The sequence below is a fragment of the Lathyrus oleraceus genome, chromosome 6, assembly GCF_024323335.1.
Source record: "Lathyrus oleraceus cultivar Zhongwan6 chromosome 6, CAAS_Psat_ZW6_1.0, whole genome shotgun sequence".
NCBI classification, from domain to species: Eukaryota; Viridiplantae; Streptophyta; class Magnoliopsida; order Fabales; family Fabaceae; genus Lathyrus; species Lathyrus oleraceus.
The window spans coordinates 327,427,029-327,446,597 of NC_066584.1; the positions used below are offsets into that span (position 1 = coordinate 327,427,029).

Below are 19,569 nucleotides of genomic sequence, written 5' to 3' on the forward strand. Positions count from 1 at the left end.
TTTTAATTGAAGAAGAAGTTACGAAAATTATATTGTAGTAGGTCATCCACCTATAATTACTATGAATATATTCGCACTCTCAAAAAAAAAAAACACCCTCTTCAAAAGGGATGCGGAAGATTTACCTACATTCTTAGTGTTAATGACTCTTATAGTTAATGATGCGGAAACTCTCTTTCGCATTTAATTTTGTTTTGCTTCTTTCTTTTTATTAGCCAATAACAAAAAAAAAATTGTTATTGTAATATAATTTTTATTCATATTAAAATCCATTGACCTTTCTAGTAACATTTTAAGCTGAACATTCTTATACCATTGAATTTTATTGGGTACTAATAGATTCAATCAATCAAATAATATGATTTAATATTACGTCACTTTATTATTTTATTTTATTTTAAATTAAATTTTTATTATAATTTATACAAAAAGTATCGATACAATTTAGATTCATGGCTACCAAAGAATTTATCATTCTTTTAAAATTAATTTTTTTAAATGATGAATTAGTTGAATATCGGTAGCCTCAACTAATCAAACAATTTAATGTCACATTATTTTATTATTTTATTTTATTTTAAAAATAAATTATTACTTTTTACGATTCACATTCAATGTCACATCATTTTATTATTTTATTTTATTTTAAAATATTTTTTTTACAATTTACACTAAAGAAAAGGTACCGATATTCAACTTAGGTAATAGGTACCAAAGATTTTATCTTACTTATTCACTTCACTTGGGGTGTGTTGCGGTTGCAATTTTCATTTTTCATTTTCTAAAATAACAATGAGCATCTTGTTTCCAAATATTTTATAAAACAGATATTTGAATTATAAAATTTATATTTTAAAAAATAATTGTAAGTAGTGAATATATGAATAATTACTTAATTTCATTCTCATATTCATGACATGCAATTTTCTACCCGTTCATTTATTTAAAAATAAATAATAAATAAGTAGAAATTATATCTTGCCGAAAAATATTTTATTCTTGAGTTAATTTTTAAAGACGATCATAAATTCACCCACAGTAGGACTCCATATTCAAATCTGGCACAAAGTATTCAGTATAACAATATAGTCTTTATTAGGTAAATTAAACTTTATAAATATGATGAATTTAAATTTATAATCTTTACATTCTTATAAATAAGTTTTACAATCATAAAACAAACACACCTTTGTATTTTGTTCCAATTTCAAGTTATGTATCATTGTAAACAAACACGCCTTTGTTTTTTGTTCCAATTTTAAGTTATGTATCATTGTAATAAAATCTTTGATTTCTTATTAGATTTTTATGTTAAATTCTGTTAGATTCAATTGAAACTTGCTCTACTCAATTTTTCTATAAAAAAAGTTTGCTCTATTTGAAATAATAATATTTAAGATGTGTCGAATATTAATATGAATAACTCTAATCTAAAAACATTAGTTCACTACATTATAAGAGTCTAAACTTCTTCCATTAGAATCAACATCCTCTGGTTAATCTCAAAATCTGTTTGCTATATGTTTTCTTTTCAATAAAACATATACTTTACTTGGTTGAAAGATATTGAGAGAGAAAAACAACACAAATCTGTCATAAAAATCAAGCATGAATACCACCAGAAGATAACAACTAGCCAATCCAATATGACAGGTTTAAACTACTAAACGCCCAGGTTAATACAATATCATCTCAATTTGTTCTAATCACCCACTTCAAATTTAAATGCACATAAGGTTTGTTTCACAGTTTCTCGCCTGTCAAATTTAAGATTCAAATACAAAACAAGAATGAGCTATAGTATATTGGACCTTAGCACGGAATGAAAATGCATGTCCAGTAGTGGTCTCCCCAGATTAAATACATTGACAGCATTCAGATCTCACCTGTCAATCAGATTTATGATCTCTATCATTAGAAGATCAAGAAACTTTAAAATAGAGATAGTAAATTTATAATAAACTACGAGAATATAAGAATGACTAGGAGTTTGAAGACAATTAACATACTTATAAGCCAATCAAGATTGTTACATGCTCCTTGAACTTTGGCTAGGACTGCGACTCCGGTAATGTCTAGGCTGCATTGCACACAAAACAGTGGAATAAAAGTTAAAACTGGTTTTGGGTTTGCAGAACTGGTATCTTAGGGAAAGATCATACAACTGTAAAGAAAATCTTAATACAACTGCATTTTCCCGTTTCTAAATAATCTCAAACTATTCAATTTAGATAAAACTTACAGACGAGCTCGGGGATCTGGATCTCGTATGGGATCTGCAAATGTTTAAATGAACGAAACTCAATTTAGTATCCAGAATGTGATATGAAAAGTTTGATGACTTGCTCCACAAGTCTAAATTCCACATCAAAGTTGGTGTAACCAAAAGGATGAGATGAGATTAGTCGAGGGGGAAAGCAATTGAACTCTATGTCATGCATAAGCGTTAAAATTCTATTGTGAGTGGTTCATGATACCTAGAACCAATTGTTGGTAAGATATAACCAACTCAATATAGGACCACAAAAGAAATCCTAAAGAGAAAGATAACCTCAACCCACAAGTTAGAGCATAGGTTATTTGTAGTTTTTGAACTGTATCACTGCTGATTTGCAATTGTTGTTACCAATAGTATTATGTTCACAGTGATCCAGCTTTTAGATTGCAACTCATCCATCTACTGTCATCAATTCTACAATAATGGAAGACCGTGTTACCATGTCTTTAATCAATACAACATTAGTGTTTTGGTTAGTCACAATATTAAGGTGTTCCAGAGGTGCTCATCAACAAAACATCATTACCTCATACCACAAAGTTGCAGGCGTTTGAGCACCACATGCCATCAAGATCCTAACATGCAGTTCCCAGGTCGCCGCAAAAGGCTACATCTAGAAAACAAGAGAGTCAACCCTAATGAACATTTTATATTCGACGGCCAAGCTGACAACCACTTTATTAACACCCCTTCACGTTTCCACATGAAGAATTATGCTGATAAGTCTATTGAATAGCATATTATCATATCTTCCTATCAAGTTATTTGGATTCCATCATGGGTATCACCATCAAGCATTTAATTTAGACAAGCCATTGGCGTAAAACGTTTTTATATTTTCAATTGACCGTATGATACCACCAATCTAAGATGTATATGCCAATTATAATCAAATGATAGGCTTATTAGATGACCATATTTTAATGAAACTCAATTTTACCAATTATGTGGAAGCATACAAACTAAAAAACCTATACAGTTCAAATCAGACAGCAAAAAGTTGCATACATATCAAGACTGCAGAAACTGACCTTGAAAGAGATAATGAGCGCCGGGAGTGTTTTGCTTTCGGAGACAAACTGCAAAAAGCAACACTTGATCAATTCTTCAAATTTACCAAAATACATATCAAATCATACTTGATCAGTGCAACCAAAATGAACCTTCTGCTCCTGCCACTATAGCTATGACTAAGACTGCGGCTTCGACTTCGTGATGCATATGGGCTGCGGCTTCGAGAATAGCTCCTCCTTGAATCACGACTAGGACTTCTAGAATAACTCCGATCATATTCCCTCACCTGGGCCAACCAGAGATATATGTCAAGGAGATTAAGTACATAAATAGAATGCAGAATGTAGCCAAATATAACATCCACTCACTCGTATGTATGCCCGAGAAAATGCATTTCGAAATTCAGAGTCATCAAGTTTCCTGATCTGTATGACAACACAGTAATTGAAACATAATATAGTGCTGGTCAAAATGCCAACCACAAAAAATCCAGCTCAATGACAGGCAAGTAAAATATTAAACCCGATAACTCTTTGTTAATACAGGTTAAGAATACTTACAGCATATTTCACATCATCATAATTGGTATAATCCACAATCCCTGTTAAGCCTGCATACAAATCATACCCGTGTTTGAGAATTACCCGTTGAATATTTAAAAATAATAATGATAATAATAAATCAGTCCAAAAAGCCTAGACTTAATGGCACTGTTTCCTAGAGTTGTTGTATCCCAAAATTAGTCGTGTCCCCTATATCAGTATGAGAATATCTCATGTTATCACATTTGAGATTCCGATTAAAAGTAAAAAATGACTACTGAAATAAAAACCTCACAACATTTTTATATTAGCTTATTTTGTATTCAAAGAAAAGCTTATCATCAAACCCCTGCACTTTTTATTCCCTCACTTTGCATGTAGTACCACATTTACATTTTCTCTAATCTAAAGGCTGAGTAAAAGTGTCTGTGCAGTTAAGGCCCCCTTGCATAAACCATTTTTTAAACACAAATCTCACTCCAAAATACATCATAATCCACTTACCTCCACGCTCCCGAAATACTTGAGAAAAACACACATCACCAGCTTTACGCATGTGATCCTAATCATTTAGAACCCAGAATCAGCAAATATTATTGAATAATTTTTAACCAATACAATGATTTCAATGTAAAATGTTGTTAATCCCCCTCTATACAAAATATTTTGCAAGTATTAAATGATCACAGAAATCATCAACCAGTCCATACTTTCAGGTCTTGCCATGAAGCAGAAGGAGGTAATCCAGTCACCAGAACTGCAAAGACAATAAATAGGGTCAACCAGAACATTTTTAGGTACAAATAGGAAGTAAGACAAAAAAAAAGAGAGAAAACAATAGATACCACGATAATCAGATCGCCTGGAAACTCCATGGCTACCACTTCTACCGCGATGCCTGCTATATCGGTCTACTGATGATGAATCTGACCGTCCACCATGTGCAAGTTCAACCTACAGTAACAAATATTGACCAAAACTTCATACAACTAAACTTGATAATGTGTACTATAGAGGCAGATAAAAGAAAAAAGAAGAAAGGGAAAATATTCTAACCCGTAATCGATAACCATCAAAATCATAACCATCTCTATAGTAAATTGCATCTTGAGCATCACGAGCATCCTCAAACTGTAATATAATGTTTAATATACATAAGACAGAACAAACAAGGAAACAAAAAAAAGGTGTGACAAATATCCTTCCCATCCTTTCAAAATGAAATATAGACATACCTCCACAAAAGCATAACCTGGTGGTTTAGGAGGGATCTTCAAATCAATGTCAACGATAGGACCATACTGTATATAGAAAGTGAAGAAAGCAATTGGTGAAATAGAAATCTAGATATACTGATCTTTGACTATATTTCATGATTGTGTGAATCCATGTGTGTGTAATGTATGCAAGTATTACCACAAAAGCAAGTGGTACATAATACTTGATAGAAAAGGCAGCAATGAAGGCAAGCCAAACGCCGCAATTTAGGCGACTAAGGGCGGACCGCTATAAAGGCGGAAATTCCAACACACACCCTCACGCTCGGGCCTCAATGAGGCCGAAGCGTGGACGATGCGGGAAGCCCAACAAGTGATCTAGAATAGACTCTGATACCATCTCAGAATTTGGGTCAGGTCAAACTCATCACCTACAAAACCGGCTTATAAGGTGAGGATTGACACCTTATAAACACAACAAAGGTCATATCTCTAAGCAATGTGGGACTAAATCCACCCCTTCAAACCCAACACAATGAAGGTGTCGGAGGCTGCAATGAAGACAAGTCAAATGCTGCCATTTAGGTGACTAGGGTCGGACCGCAATGAAGACGGAAATTCCATCAATAACTTAAGTGTATATGTCTTTCAGCATTGAAGTTAACAGCACTACAATCTGTAGAAAGGAATTAGATATGAGTACCTTGTAGAAAAGATCCTCTACTTCTCTCAGACGAATATCACCAGGAAGATTTCCGACATATAATGTGCGACTTGACCGGCCACTCATTTTGTTTCCTAAAGTACAAACTGCACAGATGAAATTACACATCTATGATTTATGTTTTGTCCAGTTATAAATTCCCATACTCTGCTTTAAAAATAAAGCTATACTTAATGCAAATCATTGAATTAACTCAGATAAATATACATAATCTAAAAAAGTAATGCTCATCAGAATTTACAAAAAATAACCATTGTTGAAGTTATGGGATTAAGGTAAAAAGAAAGAGAGAAAAATAATACAGTAAGAACTTAAATATTATTGTTTATTGATAATAACTTCATAATAGCTTGATAGTAACTTGATACAAAAGACTAAACTTCAATCCTTATTTTAAAATGTTGTACAGTTCATTTATCAAGATAGAGCTTGTAAAATTGGTATTGAAATCAAAACCCTACTCATCTATTGGAACAGCGAGAGGGAGTGAAAATTCAAAGGAAAAACACAAACGTGCGATCGAAAAATCATGCAAATAGAAAATTGAGGATTATAGATTAGATAGATACCTGAAACGATGAAATACAGATAGATGCGAAAAATGGAAAACGGTGTTCTAAATTTTGAAGATGGATTGAGGGAGAATATCAGCACTCACGCAGAAAAGAAAAGAAAAAAAGGTAAAATCTCGTGGGGACACGTGCATGGTCAGAACAACGATCGCATCTTAGCCGTTTGTGGCTTTATGTGAAAGGAAAAAGGCAAAATCTTGAGGATGTGCTTTCTGTAATCACCAATAGTAATACAACACATAACTTTTGAAACCATCCAATAAAATGATGACATCTACAATTTTTCATAAACAAAAACTATAATTTTAACTTTTTTTTAATAATAATAATAGCTTAATATTTGAGTTTTAATGGGGTTTCGTAAGGTTTAATCAAAATTGATTTAAAAATTAAATTAAATTAATAAATAGGTATTAAAACATGTAAAATCATATATTTTTGTTCAACCCAAGATCTTTCACCATTTTTTTTAAATAATCAGTATTTTTAATTTAAATTCTGAAATAATTAATTTTTTAAAAAAAATATCAAAATAATTAATTTTTCAAAAAAAATACCAAAATAATTATTTTAAAAAAAATATATCAAAATAATCATTTTTCCCTATTTATGCGTCAGTTGAACTGACGCATCTAACTAAACATCAAAGGAGGCGTCTAGAGTCTTGGCGCATGCATGCAAAATCAATGCATGTAGGCGTCACATGCATTGGCGCATGCATGTGTGCATGTGTGTATGCGTCACATGCATTGGCGCATGCATGTGTTATGTGTGTGTAGAGCTTAGTGCATTGGCGCATGCATGCTTTGGTTCTTCTATAAATACCACCATGCACATCTCTAATATTATTTCACATAACTTCTTACTCTCTTTCCATTTTTCTTCAATTTCTTCAATCCCTTCAATTTTATTTTCTTTAATCATGTTTGAATACATTCACAAGAGAAATGTTGATTTAATTTTTTCAGTAGTCGCACCTCCGATAAATATTCAACTTTGGAATATAAATTCGTTTGAACGTCTTAATCGGACGTTGAACCGTTTCTTATATGGAGAAATTTCAGATGGTGAAAGGATTAGAAGAATTCAATGGCTTGAGTCCACGTTCAACCAAAATGGAGAAGTGTGTGAATGGGTGGATATTAAGACTGACAGAGACGTTCACAGTATGATGTATAATATGTTCAAAATTATTTTAATGGTTGTAATCGCTTAGTTATAGTAATGGTGTTTTATTTGTTGTAGTTTGTTATGTTGTTGTTTATGTGTTGCTTGTGTGTTAAATGTGTTGTATTTGTTTGTGGTGATATTTCCTCACAAAGTTATCATATGAAATAAATATTGTTTTTAATATAAAGCAAAAGAGGTACATGTAAAATTATCTTATTGAGCTTGTTCCAACACTATGGCAGTTAGTACGATTGTGATCGGGCTGGCGACATGAACTACATAATTGAACTATTTTGTTCGTCGTATCCATTTTGGTTCGAATACGGATGTTGTTTTGGCGGTCCTTTTTCTTTCTTCGCATAACTTCATTGTGCCAGAAAATGTCCCCTTGATATTCAGGCCAGTAATCCTTTTTTGCAACAACTCAAAAGCTAATTTTATAAACATTTGATAGGCTTGTGACTTTGTAAACGTCAGATAATAAGTATGATGGATCCCTTCGAACCTTTGAACATGCCGCAATGACATGAGAGCAGGGCATACAAAAGGCTTGGAACTTTCCGCAATCGCACCAACCTCTATCTAGTTCCACTCTGTATTATTCCATTGACATGTCTTCATTGTGATCCATGGACTCAGCAATGTTGTACCAACCTTTAGTACGGTCAAACACTGTGACCACGTGTGTGTTAGTTTTGGTAACGTCGTGTCTAATGAATTTCATTGAAGCATCACTGAACAACTGCCCAAATTGCAATAATAAACTCCATTTGGAACGTCTGGTCTCAAACAGCACCCCTAGCATGAAATATGTTGCTTGCACTAAAGTGGTTATAGGTAGATTTCAGATGCCTTTGAAGATAGAGTTCATTGATTCCACATAATTTGTTGTCATGTGGCCCAACGTTGACCATTGTCGTATGCCCTAGTCCACTTCTCCAATGGAATATTATCGATCCATCGTACTGCATTTGCATTTGACAATTCGATATCTTTGTAATAGTGTTTGAAAGAAGGTTTTGTTAATGCATAATTTGCGTTGACAACCTTCTTCCGCAACGTTTTGTCTTTGATCTCCCGCATAAAATTTTGAGTGATATGTCTAATGCAGTAAACATGCGTCGATGGAGGATCCAGACAGCCATTATCAATGCTTTTGTAGGCACTGACTATTGAAGGGTGTCAGTCAGAGATCAAACATAAGTTAGGTTGAGGAGCAACGTGCAATCAGATATTTTTTAGGAATAAACTTCATCCTTCAACAATCTCCCCTTCAACTAGGGAAAAGGAGATTGAAAAAATGTTATTGTTGTCATCTTGTGCCACTACCATCAGTAGCGTTCCTTATATTTTCCATACAACTATGTACCATCAATTTGTATAATAGGTTTACAGAAAGCAAAATCTTTGATGCATGGTTGATACGCCTAGAAGAGACTGTGGAATATTCAATTTCCAATAGCACAAGTCTTTTCTGGGGTATACGCCGACAACGTTTCCGACTTGACAATAGTCCCTGGAGCATACTATTTTAGAGTCACTAAGTATTTTGGAAGTTGTTTGTAAGACTCCTCCCAAATTCCATACACTTTTTCAACCGCATTTGTCCTAGCTATCAAAGCTTTCTTGTATGATTGAGTATAGTTGTATTGTGTTACAACATGCGAGATTATTATACTCACCTTTAACGACGGATTGTCGCTAATGACAGATAAAATCTCATCGCATATTAACTAAGAGCTAAGTTTGCGATGGTCTTGCATTGGGTTCGTGAGCATGCATGTGTGAAGTGAACCCATGGATCCAATCTCCCAGGAATCACTCCTCTTCTGGTAAAAAGCTGACAACCAGAAAAGGTAGCGCTCATTTCGATAATAAATCTTGTACCTTATTGCGTTAGTTCGATCAACTCTGTAATCAGCTGATAGGTCCATGTGATACTTTTTAATAGCTTTTACACAATCTTCTTTTGTGCGAAATGTGTTTCCTTCTTTCAATGATCCTTGAATTTTCACATAAGGATTGTAAAATACATCTGATGAAGGTTCATCGGCACCCAAATTCAAGCTTGTCATGTGTTGAGGTGGACAATATACATGACTATCTGGTAATGACTCATCTTCTTCATCATTCACCGTTGAATCAACCAATAACTCGGCTTTTTCTTCTTCCTCATCAACAACATTAACTTCAGCTTGTTCGTCACCATCAATTTCAAAAAACACCTGTGACTGATCAATGAACTGAGACACTTGTTATTGTTGTGGTAATATATATAACTCTATATCGTTGTACCCAGATTGTTCATGACTGACAAACATATGATGAACATCGTCATCATCTCAAATCTTCATCTAATAAAACCTTGCTTGGTTGTCTACAAACTACACCGAATTTTTATATATGATTTGGCCCACCTGACTACACTACAATTTCTTTTCTATTCTTTGTTTCAAATGTGAAAAATTTGATCGTAGATTTATTGTAAATCGAGTTACTTTTATGTTACGAAAACATAAACCGAATAATTGATGCTCAAATATTTCACCTTCGGTATGGGCACTGATCATGTAATGTGGTGGGGAAGACATTTTTAAATGTAAGTTTAGTGTTTCTACTGATCTATATGGGTACTGATGGTGAATGCATTGATCTGTTATTCACATGCAGTTAAATAGGGGAGACGGTGTATGTATTGATCACGCAATTAATCTGCAAAGACAAGATAATGCAATGCAAAGAATCCATGCAGAGACAAGACAATGCAAAGCATGTGCCTGCAAAGAATCTCTGCCCTAATAATCCAACACTACAAGCATGTGCCTGCAAAGAAGATATCTTTGCCCTAATAATCCAAGGCAGAAGCCCTTTTTGAAGGAAAGGGCGATCCAAAAACGCAGCGGAAATTAAAATTTTCTCCTTTAGTGATCCTTACGAATGGGCATGATCAGTGATAGAATATTTACCTTTTGTGACGATTGAAACCTTTGATGCAGATCTACGGAGCGATCACGAACGTTGAACGACGACAACGCCTCTACTCAGTCCACACGAACGGATTCCTTCAATCTCAGTGCTAGGTGCTATGAATGAAGGCTTTGAGTGAGAGAGAGAGAGAAAGAGAAAACGAAAATGCAACCGCAATTAATGCTTATTCACAAGGATTCTATTTATAGAACCACTTGTGTGGGCTTCAAGCTAAAAAGCCCATTTAAGTGTATTGGGCTCATATCTTATAATATGCCCAAAATCACTTAAGCACGTGGTACCTTACCATATTTCGTATTCTACTTAAGTACACTGTACCTTACGATGTTCTACAATTCACTTAAGTGCACCGTACCTTATGTAACACCCCTTTTTCTACCCTAAAATACTTAACATATAATCAGAGTAAATAAGCACGCATATAACCAAAGGGCGTCACATCGACGTTTTCAAAAACTAAAAGCTTTCAAAAACCAAACATCATTCATCATCAATATACAATACACCTGGCCATTTAAAATAACACATTTCACTTATCATGAATATTCAAGCATATACGTTCGCAGCGGAAAATAATGAATACTCATGTATTTCATAAAATGATCCATGTCCCATACCATGATCATCTCTCAATAATCACCTCAAGAACAAGTAATAACATAATGCATATCCAAATAAGATATGAGTTCAATACTACTAATCTACCCAGTGTTATATGACTAGAGCATTGACTCACTACCTAGTCTCCAAACTAGAATACGAAAGCTCTCCGGCTAAATCTCGAATGAGCTACCTTCCACTTACTTCAGCAATACTACTCCTGAGTATCTACGTGATGCCCATGTAAAGGCAACATTCAAACAGAAAGGGTGAGAATTCAAATCATTATGAAGAAGTATAATAAGGCACAATGATGAAATCAACAATTAAAGGAATTCATCACACTTCGTATAACCATGTAAATAATACTAACCAATGTTTATTCCACATGTTTCAAACATCCATCAAAACGCAAGGAGTACGATATTAAAATCCAATACTATATTCCCAAAAATACACATAACCACAATTATCACATAATCACATATTTTACCAAATTATGTATCCAAACATCACCAAATTAAATTACCATATCTCATCCACACTTCACAATCACATCAATGCATGCATTCAATTATCACATAACTCTAATGTGACTCAATGCAAGACATGTGACTCTATGCATGTGGTACCGCAATGTGAACCAAACGTTTCACCACTTTCCGATTCAATATCTAGAATCCAAGCCACGCTTCCGATCCAGACAAGATCAAAGCTATTACGTCTATTTCCAATTAAGGATCAACGTCTACTACACCTATTTCCAATTAAGGATCAACGTATGCTAGGCCTATTTCCAATTAAGGATCAACGTCTACTACGCCTATTTCCAATTAAGGATCAACGTATGCTACGCCTATTTCCAATTAAGGATCAACGTCTACTACGCCTATTTCCAATTAAGGATCAACATATGCTACCATATGAACCCACAGTTTCACCGCTTCCACCATGAAGCCGACCATGCCATGAATGAATGTACAAATACCAACACATATGCAATTAAGATCATCTCTACCATCTTAACATTCCACATATCACCATAATTCAACTCTATGAATTATCCACCAATGGTACATATACACTTTCATAACAATATATCATTCACAAATATAGGCTAATTATCAAATACGCACACTTAGATTTCATTCCAAAACGAATACAGCATTTAAAATCTCAATTTTTCACTTTTCAAACAGTGTTAACCGGTTAACGCTTTTGGTTAATCGGTTAACGCAAAACAGAATACACTTCCTAGCAGATTTCAACAGTGTTAACCGGTTAACGCTTTTGGTTAATCGGTTAACGCAAAATAGAACACAATTCCTAACAGGTTTTCAACAGTGTTAACCGGTTAACGTTTTTGGTTAACCGGTTAACGCAAAAACAGAATGCTATTCCTGCGTTAACATAAAACAGAATGCATAATCTTCTGCATTTTTCATCGTTGGAGGACTTTCGGACCTCCGATTTCGATTCCATAAAAAGCCAAACGTTCAGAAAATTATAACTCATACAATACTCTAAGCATATAACGTTAATTTGCAGTTTTAACACAATCAAATCACCACAAATCAAGAATACTCATCAAGATTGTTAGGTTTTAGAGAATTCAACGTAAACATATTTATACCCATTGCCCCAATCATATTAACCCATAATAATAAGGATTCTCCCCCTTACCTCTTCAATTTTCTGGAAACCCTAGCTTCTCCCTTGTTCTTCCCCTCTTCTCCTTACTTTTCCTCTTCTCTTTCTCTATTGCCGTCAATGAGCAAATGAATCCTACTTCTCACTCTCCTCACCTCTTACTATTTATATTATCATATTTGGGCTTAAAGAGTGATACCTCTAATTTAATTAATAGGCCCAGTAAGACCTAATATTTAAATATCTCTAATTAGCTCAATTAAATTAAACTAACACAATATACATACCAAGTTAATTAATTCAATTATTCATTATATCTCATATCAACTAAATAATTAATTAACACACCAAATTAATTAATATAATCAATTATTATACTACCTAACAACCAATTAATTAATTAACACTCTAAATAAATAAAATAAAATATGGTAATAATAATATAATAAATAATTACTAAAAATTGGGTTGTTACAACTCTCCCCCACTTAAAAGATTTTCGACCTCGAAAATACCTCAAACGAACAACTCCGAATAGGATTCCTTCATCTTTTCCTCGAGTTCCCAAGTAATATTGCCATCGGCGGCTCCTCCCCATATCACTTTCACCAAAGCAATCTCCTTACCACGAAGCTTCTTCACTTCTCGATCTTCAATTCGCATAGGTGATGTATCAACCGTCAAATTATCCCGCACTTGAACATCATCTACTGGAATAACATGCGATGGATCCGCAATATACCTCCTCAATTGAGACACATGGAACACATCATGAAGATTAGAAAGTGACGGTGGTAATGCAATCCGATATGCCACTTCACCTACCCTCTCGGAAATCTGATAAGGACCAATGAAACGCGGCGTCAACTTACACGACTTCAAAGTTCTACCAACACCCGTTATTGGCGTAACTCGAAGAAACACATGCTCATCTTTCTCAAACTCAAGAGCTTTCCTCCTCTTATCATGATAACTCTTTTGACGACTCTGAGAAGCCTTCATCTTCTCTTGAATCATCTTAATCTCATCTGTAGTCTCTTGAATCAACTCGGGTCCAACTATAGCACTCTCTCCCGATTCGTACCAACACAAAGGAGTTCTACACCTTCTACCATAAAGAGCCTCAAAAGGTGTCATTCCAATACTCAAATGGAAACTGTTGTTATACGTAAACTCGATCAAAGGCAAGAAACTATCCCAATTTCCTCCTTGTTCCAAAACACAAGACCTCAAAAGATCTTCAAGTGACTGAATAGTTCTCTCCGTTTGACCATCAGTTTGCAGATGATATGCCGAACTCAAACGCAACTTCGTACCCAAAGCACTTTGTAAACCTTCCCAAAATCTCTAAGTGAACCTCGGATCTCTATCCGAAACAATGCTCGACGGAATACCACGCAAACACACAATCCTTTCGATGTACAACTTAGCAAGTCTCTCCATCGAATAATCCATCCTCATCGGAATAAAATGAGCACATTTCGTCAACCTGTCCACAACGACCCAAATCGCCTCACAATTACTCAATGTTCTCGGCAAGCCCGAAACAAAATCTATAGATATACTATCCCACTTCCACTCGGGAATAGATAACGGTTGCATCAAACCAGACGGCTTTTGATGTTCAATCTTTGACTTTTGACAAGTCAAACATGAATACACAAATTCCGCTACATCCTTCTTCATACCTTGCCACCAAAACATATTTCTCAAGTCTTGATACATTTTAGTAGCACCAGGGTGAATACTCAAACCACTTCTATGCCCTTCCTCAAGAATCCTCTTTCTCAAATTCGCAACATCCGAAACACAAACTCGATCACGACACCTCATGATACCATTCTCATCAATCTGAAAGTCACCACCCTTGCCTTGATTAATCAATGTCATAACATTGAATAATTTCAAATCTGACTTCTGACCTTCTCTAATCTCGTCAAGAATGCCACACGTAAGCTTCAACATACCAAGCTTAACACAGGAAGACGTCGCTTCACAAACCAAACTCAAATCTCTAAATTGCTCCAACAATTCAAATTCTCGAATCATCAACATAGACATGTGCAATGACTTCCTACTCAATGCATCGGCTACAACATTCGCCTTTCCAGGATGATAATTCAAACCAAAATCATAATCTTTCAAGAATTCCAACCATCTCCTTTGCCTCATATTCAATTCTTTCTGATCGAACAAGTACTTCAAACTCTTGTGATCACTAAACACATCAAACCTCGATCCAAACAAATAATGTCTCCAAAGCTTCAACACAAACACAACGGTGGCCAACTCTAAATCATGCGTCGGATAATTCCTCTCATGAACTTTAAGTTGCCTTGAAGCATAAGCTACCACTTGCCCTTTTTGCATCAAAACACCTCCCAAACCCAACAAAGAAGCATCACAATACACAATGAAAGGTTCTAACGGATCCGGTAAAATTAAAATAAGAGTTGTAGTCAATCTTCTCTTAAGCTCTTGAAAATTCGCTTCACACTGCGAAGTCCAAATGAAAGCTTGACCTTTCCTAGTCAACTACGTCAACGGTAACGACAACTTAGAAAATCCTTCAATGAACTTCCTATAATAACCAGCCAAACCAAGGAAACTTCTAATCTCAACAACAGACTTCGGAGCTTCCCATTGAGATACAACTTCAATCTTCGTAGGATCCATATAAATACCACCACTCGAAATCACATGTCCAAGAAAACTTACTTCACTCAACCAAAACTCACATTTGGAGAGTTTAGCAAACAACTTCCTCTCTTTCAACACCGATAACACAACCTTCAAATGCTCGGCATGATCTTCTTTACTCTTGGAATAAATCAATATATCGTCGATGAACACAACAACAAACTTATCCAGATAATCATGAAAAATTCTATTCATATACTCCATAAATACACCAGGTGCATTAGTCACACCAAAAGGCATCACGGAGTACTCATAGTGACTGTACCTTGTCCGGAAAGCAGTCTTTTGAATATCCTTAGCCTTTACACGAATCTGATGATACCCAGACCTCAAATCAATTTTGCTAAACATGCAAGCTCCAACCAGCTGATCCATCAGATCGTCAATCCTCGGAAGTGGATACTTGTTCTTAATCGTCACTTTATTCAATTGTCTATAATCAACACATAACCTCATAGAACCTTCTTTCTTCTTGACCAACAGAACAGGTGCACCCCACGGCGACACACTAGGACGAATAAACTTCTTCTCGAGCAAGTCTTCAAGTTGACTCTTCAACTCTTTCAACTCAGAAGCAGACATCCTATAGGGAGCCACCGATACAGGACTAGTTCCAGGAACTAAATCAATCGAAAACTCAACCTCACGTTCCGGCGGTAAATCACTTATATCTTCCGGAAATACCTCCGCAAACTCGCAAACTATTGGCAATTCTTCAATTGTATTCTTCTCACGAATATCCAAAGTTGCCAACAACATAAACAACTCGGCACCATCTCGCACCGATTCGTCAACTTGCTTAGCAGACACAAACCAATCTTCCTTCGCATCAACCTCAGGAAAATAACCGTCTTCTCCAAAATAGTTAACTAGCCAACACTGCACTCTTGCATGCAACAACATAATGTCCAAGCTCGATACAACTGGAACATTCAAGATAAGCAGACGCTTCTCCCCCACTTATTTCATTCCCAACCTGCCAATGGAAAATAAAACAAGCATGGACAGTGTTCTCACACACATGTCTCATACTAAGGAACAAACATAACTAAACAACCTGGCCGGACGGACCGACCTGCTCTGATACCACTAATGTAACACCCCTTTTTCTACCCCAAAATACTTAACATATAATCAGAGTAAATAAGCACGCATATAACCAAAGGGCGTCACATCGACGTTTTCAAAAACTAAAAGCTTTCAAAAACCAAACATCATTCATCATCAATATACAATACACCTGGTCATTTAAAATAACACATTTCACTTATCATGAATATTCAAGCATATGCGTTCGCAGCGGAAAATAATGAATACTCATGTATTTCATAAAATGATCCATGTCCCATACCATGATCATCTCTCAATAATCACCTCAAGAACAAGTAATAACAAAATGCATATCCAAATAAGATATGAGTTCAATACTAGTAATCTACCCAGTGTTACATGACCAGAGCATTGACTCACTACCTAGTCTCCAAACTAGAATACGGAAGCTCTCCGACTAAATCTTGAATGAGCTACCTTCCACTTACTTCAGCAATACTACTCCTGAGTATCTGCGGGATGCCCATGTAAAGGCAACATTCAAACAGAAAGGGTGAGAATTCAAATCATTATGAAGAAGTATAATAAGGCACAATGATTAAATCAACAATTAAAGGAATTCATCACACTTCGTATAACCATGTAAATAATACTAACCAATGTTTATTCCACATGTTTCAAACATCCATCAAAACGCAAGGAGTACGATATTAAAATCCAATACTATATTCCCAAAAATACACATAACCACAATTATCACATAATCACATATTTTTACCAAATTATGTATCCAAACATCACCAAATTCAATTACCATATCTCATCCACACTTAACAATCACATCAATGCATACATTCAATTATCACATAACTCTAATGTGACTCAATGCAAGACATGTGACTCTATGCATGTGGTACCGCAATGTGAACCCAACGTTTCACCGCTTTCCGATTCAATATCTAGAATCCAAGCCACGCTTCCGATCCGGACAAGATCAAAGCCACTACGTCTATTTCCAATTAAGGATCAACGTCTACTACGCCTATTTCCAATTAAGGATCAACGTATGCTAGGCCTATTTCCAATTAAGGATCAACGTCTACTACGCCTATTTCCAATTAAGGATCAACGTATGCTACGCCTATTTCCAATTAAGGATCAACGTCTACTACGCCTATTTCCAATTAAGGATCAACGTATGTTACCATGTGAACCCACAGTTTCACCGCTTCCACCATGAAGCCGACCATGCCATGAATGAATGTACAAATACCAACACATATGCAATTAAGATCATCTCTACCATCTTAACATTCCACATATCACCATAATTCAACTCTATGAATTATCCACCAATGGTACATATACACTTTCATAACAATATATCATTCACAAATATAGGCTAATTATCAAATACGCACACTTAGATTTCATTCCAAAACGAATACATCATTTAAAATCTCAATTTTTCACTTTTCAAACAGTGTTAACCGGTTAACGCTTTTGGTTAATCGGTTAACGCAAAATAGAATACACTTCCTAGCAGATTTCAACAGTGTTAACCGGTTAACGCTTTTGGTTAATTGATTAACGCAAAACAGAACACAATTCCTAACAGGTTTTCAACAGTGTTAACCGGTTAACGCTTTTGGTTAACCGGTTAACGCAAAAACAGGATGCTATTTCTGCGTTAACACAAAACAAAATGCAGAATCTTCTGCGTTTTTCATCGTTGGAGGACTTTTGGACCTCCAATTTCGATTCCGTAAAAAGCCAAACATTCAGAAAATTATAACTCATACAATACTCTAAGCATATAACGTTAATTTGCAGTTTTAACACAATCAAATCACCACAAATCAAGAATACTCATCAAGATTGTTAGGTTTTAGAGAATTCAACGTAAACATATTTCTACCCATTGCCCCAATCATACTAACCCATAATAATAAGGATTCTCCCCCTTACCTCTTCAATTTTCTGGAAACCCTAGCTTCTCCCTTGTTCTTCCCCTCTTCTCCTTAATTTTCCTCTTCTCTTTCTCTATTGCCGTCAATGAGCAAATGAATCCTACTTCTCACTCTCCTCACCTCTTACTATTTATATTATCATATTTAGGCTTAAAGAGTGATACCTCTAATTTAATTAATAGGCCCAATAAGACCTAATATTTAAATATCTCTAATTAGCTCAATTAAATTAAACTAACACAATATACACACCAAGTTAATTAATTCAATTATTCATTATATCTCATATCAACTAAATAATTAATTAACACACCAAATTAATTAATATAATCAATTATTATACTACCTAACAACCAATTAATTAATTAACACTCTAAATAAATAAAATAAAATATAGTAATAATAATATAAGAAATAATTACTAAAAATTGGGTTGTTACACCTTACGGTGTTCCTTAGTTACTCTATCTCTCATCAATCCGTCCTTTTTGTGTGACCCTGTAGGTTTTCGCGGCATTGACAATTATGTTAAATCACGCATTTAACATAATAAAGAGTGAGCGGTATCTAGCAACACATCACTGCTACACGTCATACCCTGATTTTAGATCCATCTGCATTCATCCAGTATGCATCATGCATTCATTTTAATATAAACCCTAATTCACGTCCGAGGTCAATCGTTGACTTTCTGGTCAATTAGTTGACCAAAGTCAACCGTCCATTCCCAAATCCATATTGTCTCGATTTTGATAAACATTGGTCATTATCTAGGCCTTTTCGATCATGTTGCTTTTAATTACAAAACGGATTCTAATTTAAGTTATTTGACTTTTTAATTTTCAATTTGATTTTAATTTCAAATTTCAATTTAATTAATTTTTTTTTTACTAATGATTCAAACTCTATTTTGATTTTAATTTTCAAATAAATGTTAGAATTGATATCAAATTAATTTTAACAAATTATAGATTAATTTGATTTTAATTGGTTTTATTGGTTTTTTTATTTTAAATTGACATTTAGATTAGTCTTGTATTATTTCTAAAAAATCCATATCCATTTTTATAACCAAATATCCATATATCCATTAG

General features: G+C 34.7%; 1 protein-coding gene across 8 annotated transcripts; it reads right to left on the reverse strand.

Moving 5' to 3' along the window:
* Positions 1-1,591: 1,591 nt before the first annotated feature.
* Positions 1,592-6,558, reverse strand: LOC127098013 (serine/arginine-rich splicing factor SR30). 8 transcript variants are annotated; one of them, XR_007793260.1, is made up of 16 exons: positions 6,345-6,558; positions 5,755-5,861; positions 5,070-5,135; positions 4,891-4,965; positions 4,680-4,788; positions 4,545-4,591; positions 4,339-4,396; positions 3,853-3,902; positions 3,661-3,717; positions 3,442-3,578; positions 3,310-3,357; positions 2,805-2,885; positions 2,627-2,692; positions 2,243-2,276; positions 2,010-2,080; positions 1,592-1,886 (listed from the first exon to the last, which is right to left on the reverse strand). XR_007793260.1 is itself a non-coding variant. In XM_051036512.1 (14 exons), exons 2-13 carry the CDS (start codon positions 5,839-5,841, stop codon positions 2,030-2,032), a joined length of 819 nt encoding a protein of 272 aa, XP_050892469.1. In that variant the 5' UTR covers positions 5,842-5,861; positions 6,345-6,558; the 3' UTR covers positions 1,592-1,886; positions 2,010-2,029. The 8 variants fall into 8 exon arrangements, 2 of the variants coding, with proteins under 2 accessions (XP_050892469.1, XP_050892470.1); XR_007793256.1 differs by having other exon boundaries at positions 2,805-2,891; XR_007793259.1 differs by having other exon boundaries at positions 2,562-2,692; positions 2,805-2,891.
* Positions 6,559-19,569: the final 13,011 nt, after the last annotated feature.

Bases quoted from the DNA above. Each gene is read 5' to 3' on its own strand.
- LOC127098013 (XM_051036512.1), bottom strand. From the start codon at position 5,841: ATGAGTGGCCGGTCAAGTCGCACATTATATGTCGGAAATCTTCCTGGT. The intron at 5,136-5,754 runs GTACTCATATCT...TTCTATATACAG, and splicing joins TAGAGGATCTTTTCTACAAG to TATGGTCCTATCGTTGACAT. The intron at 4,789-4,890 runs GTTAGAATATTT...TTGTTACTGTAG, and splicing joins TTGATGGTTATCGATTACGG to GTTGAACTTGCACATGGTGG.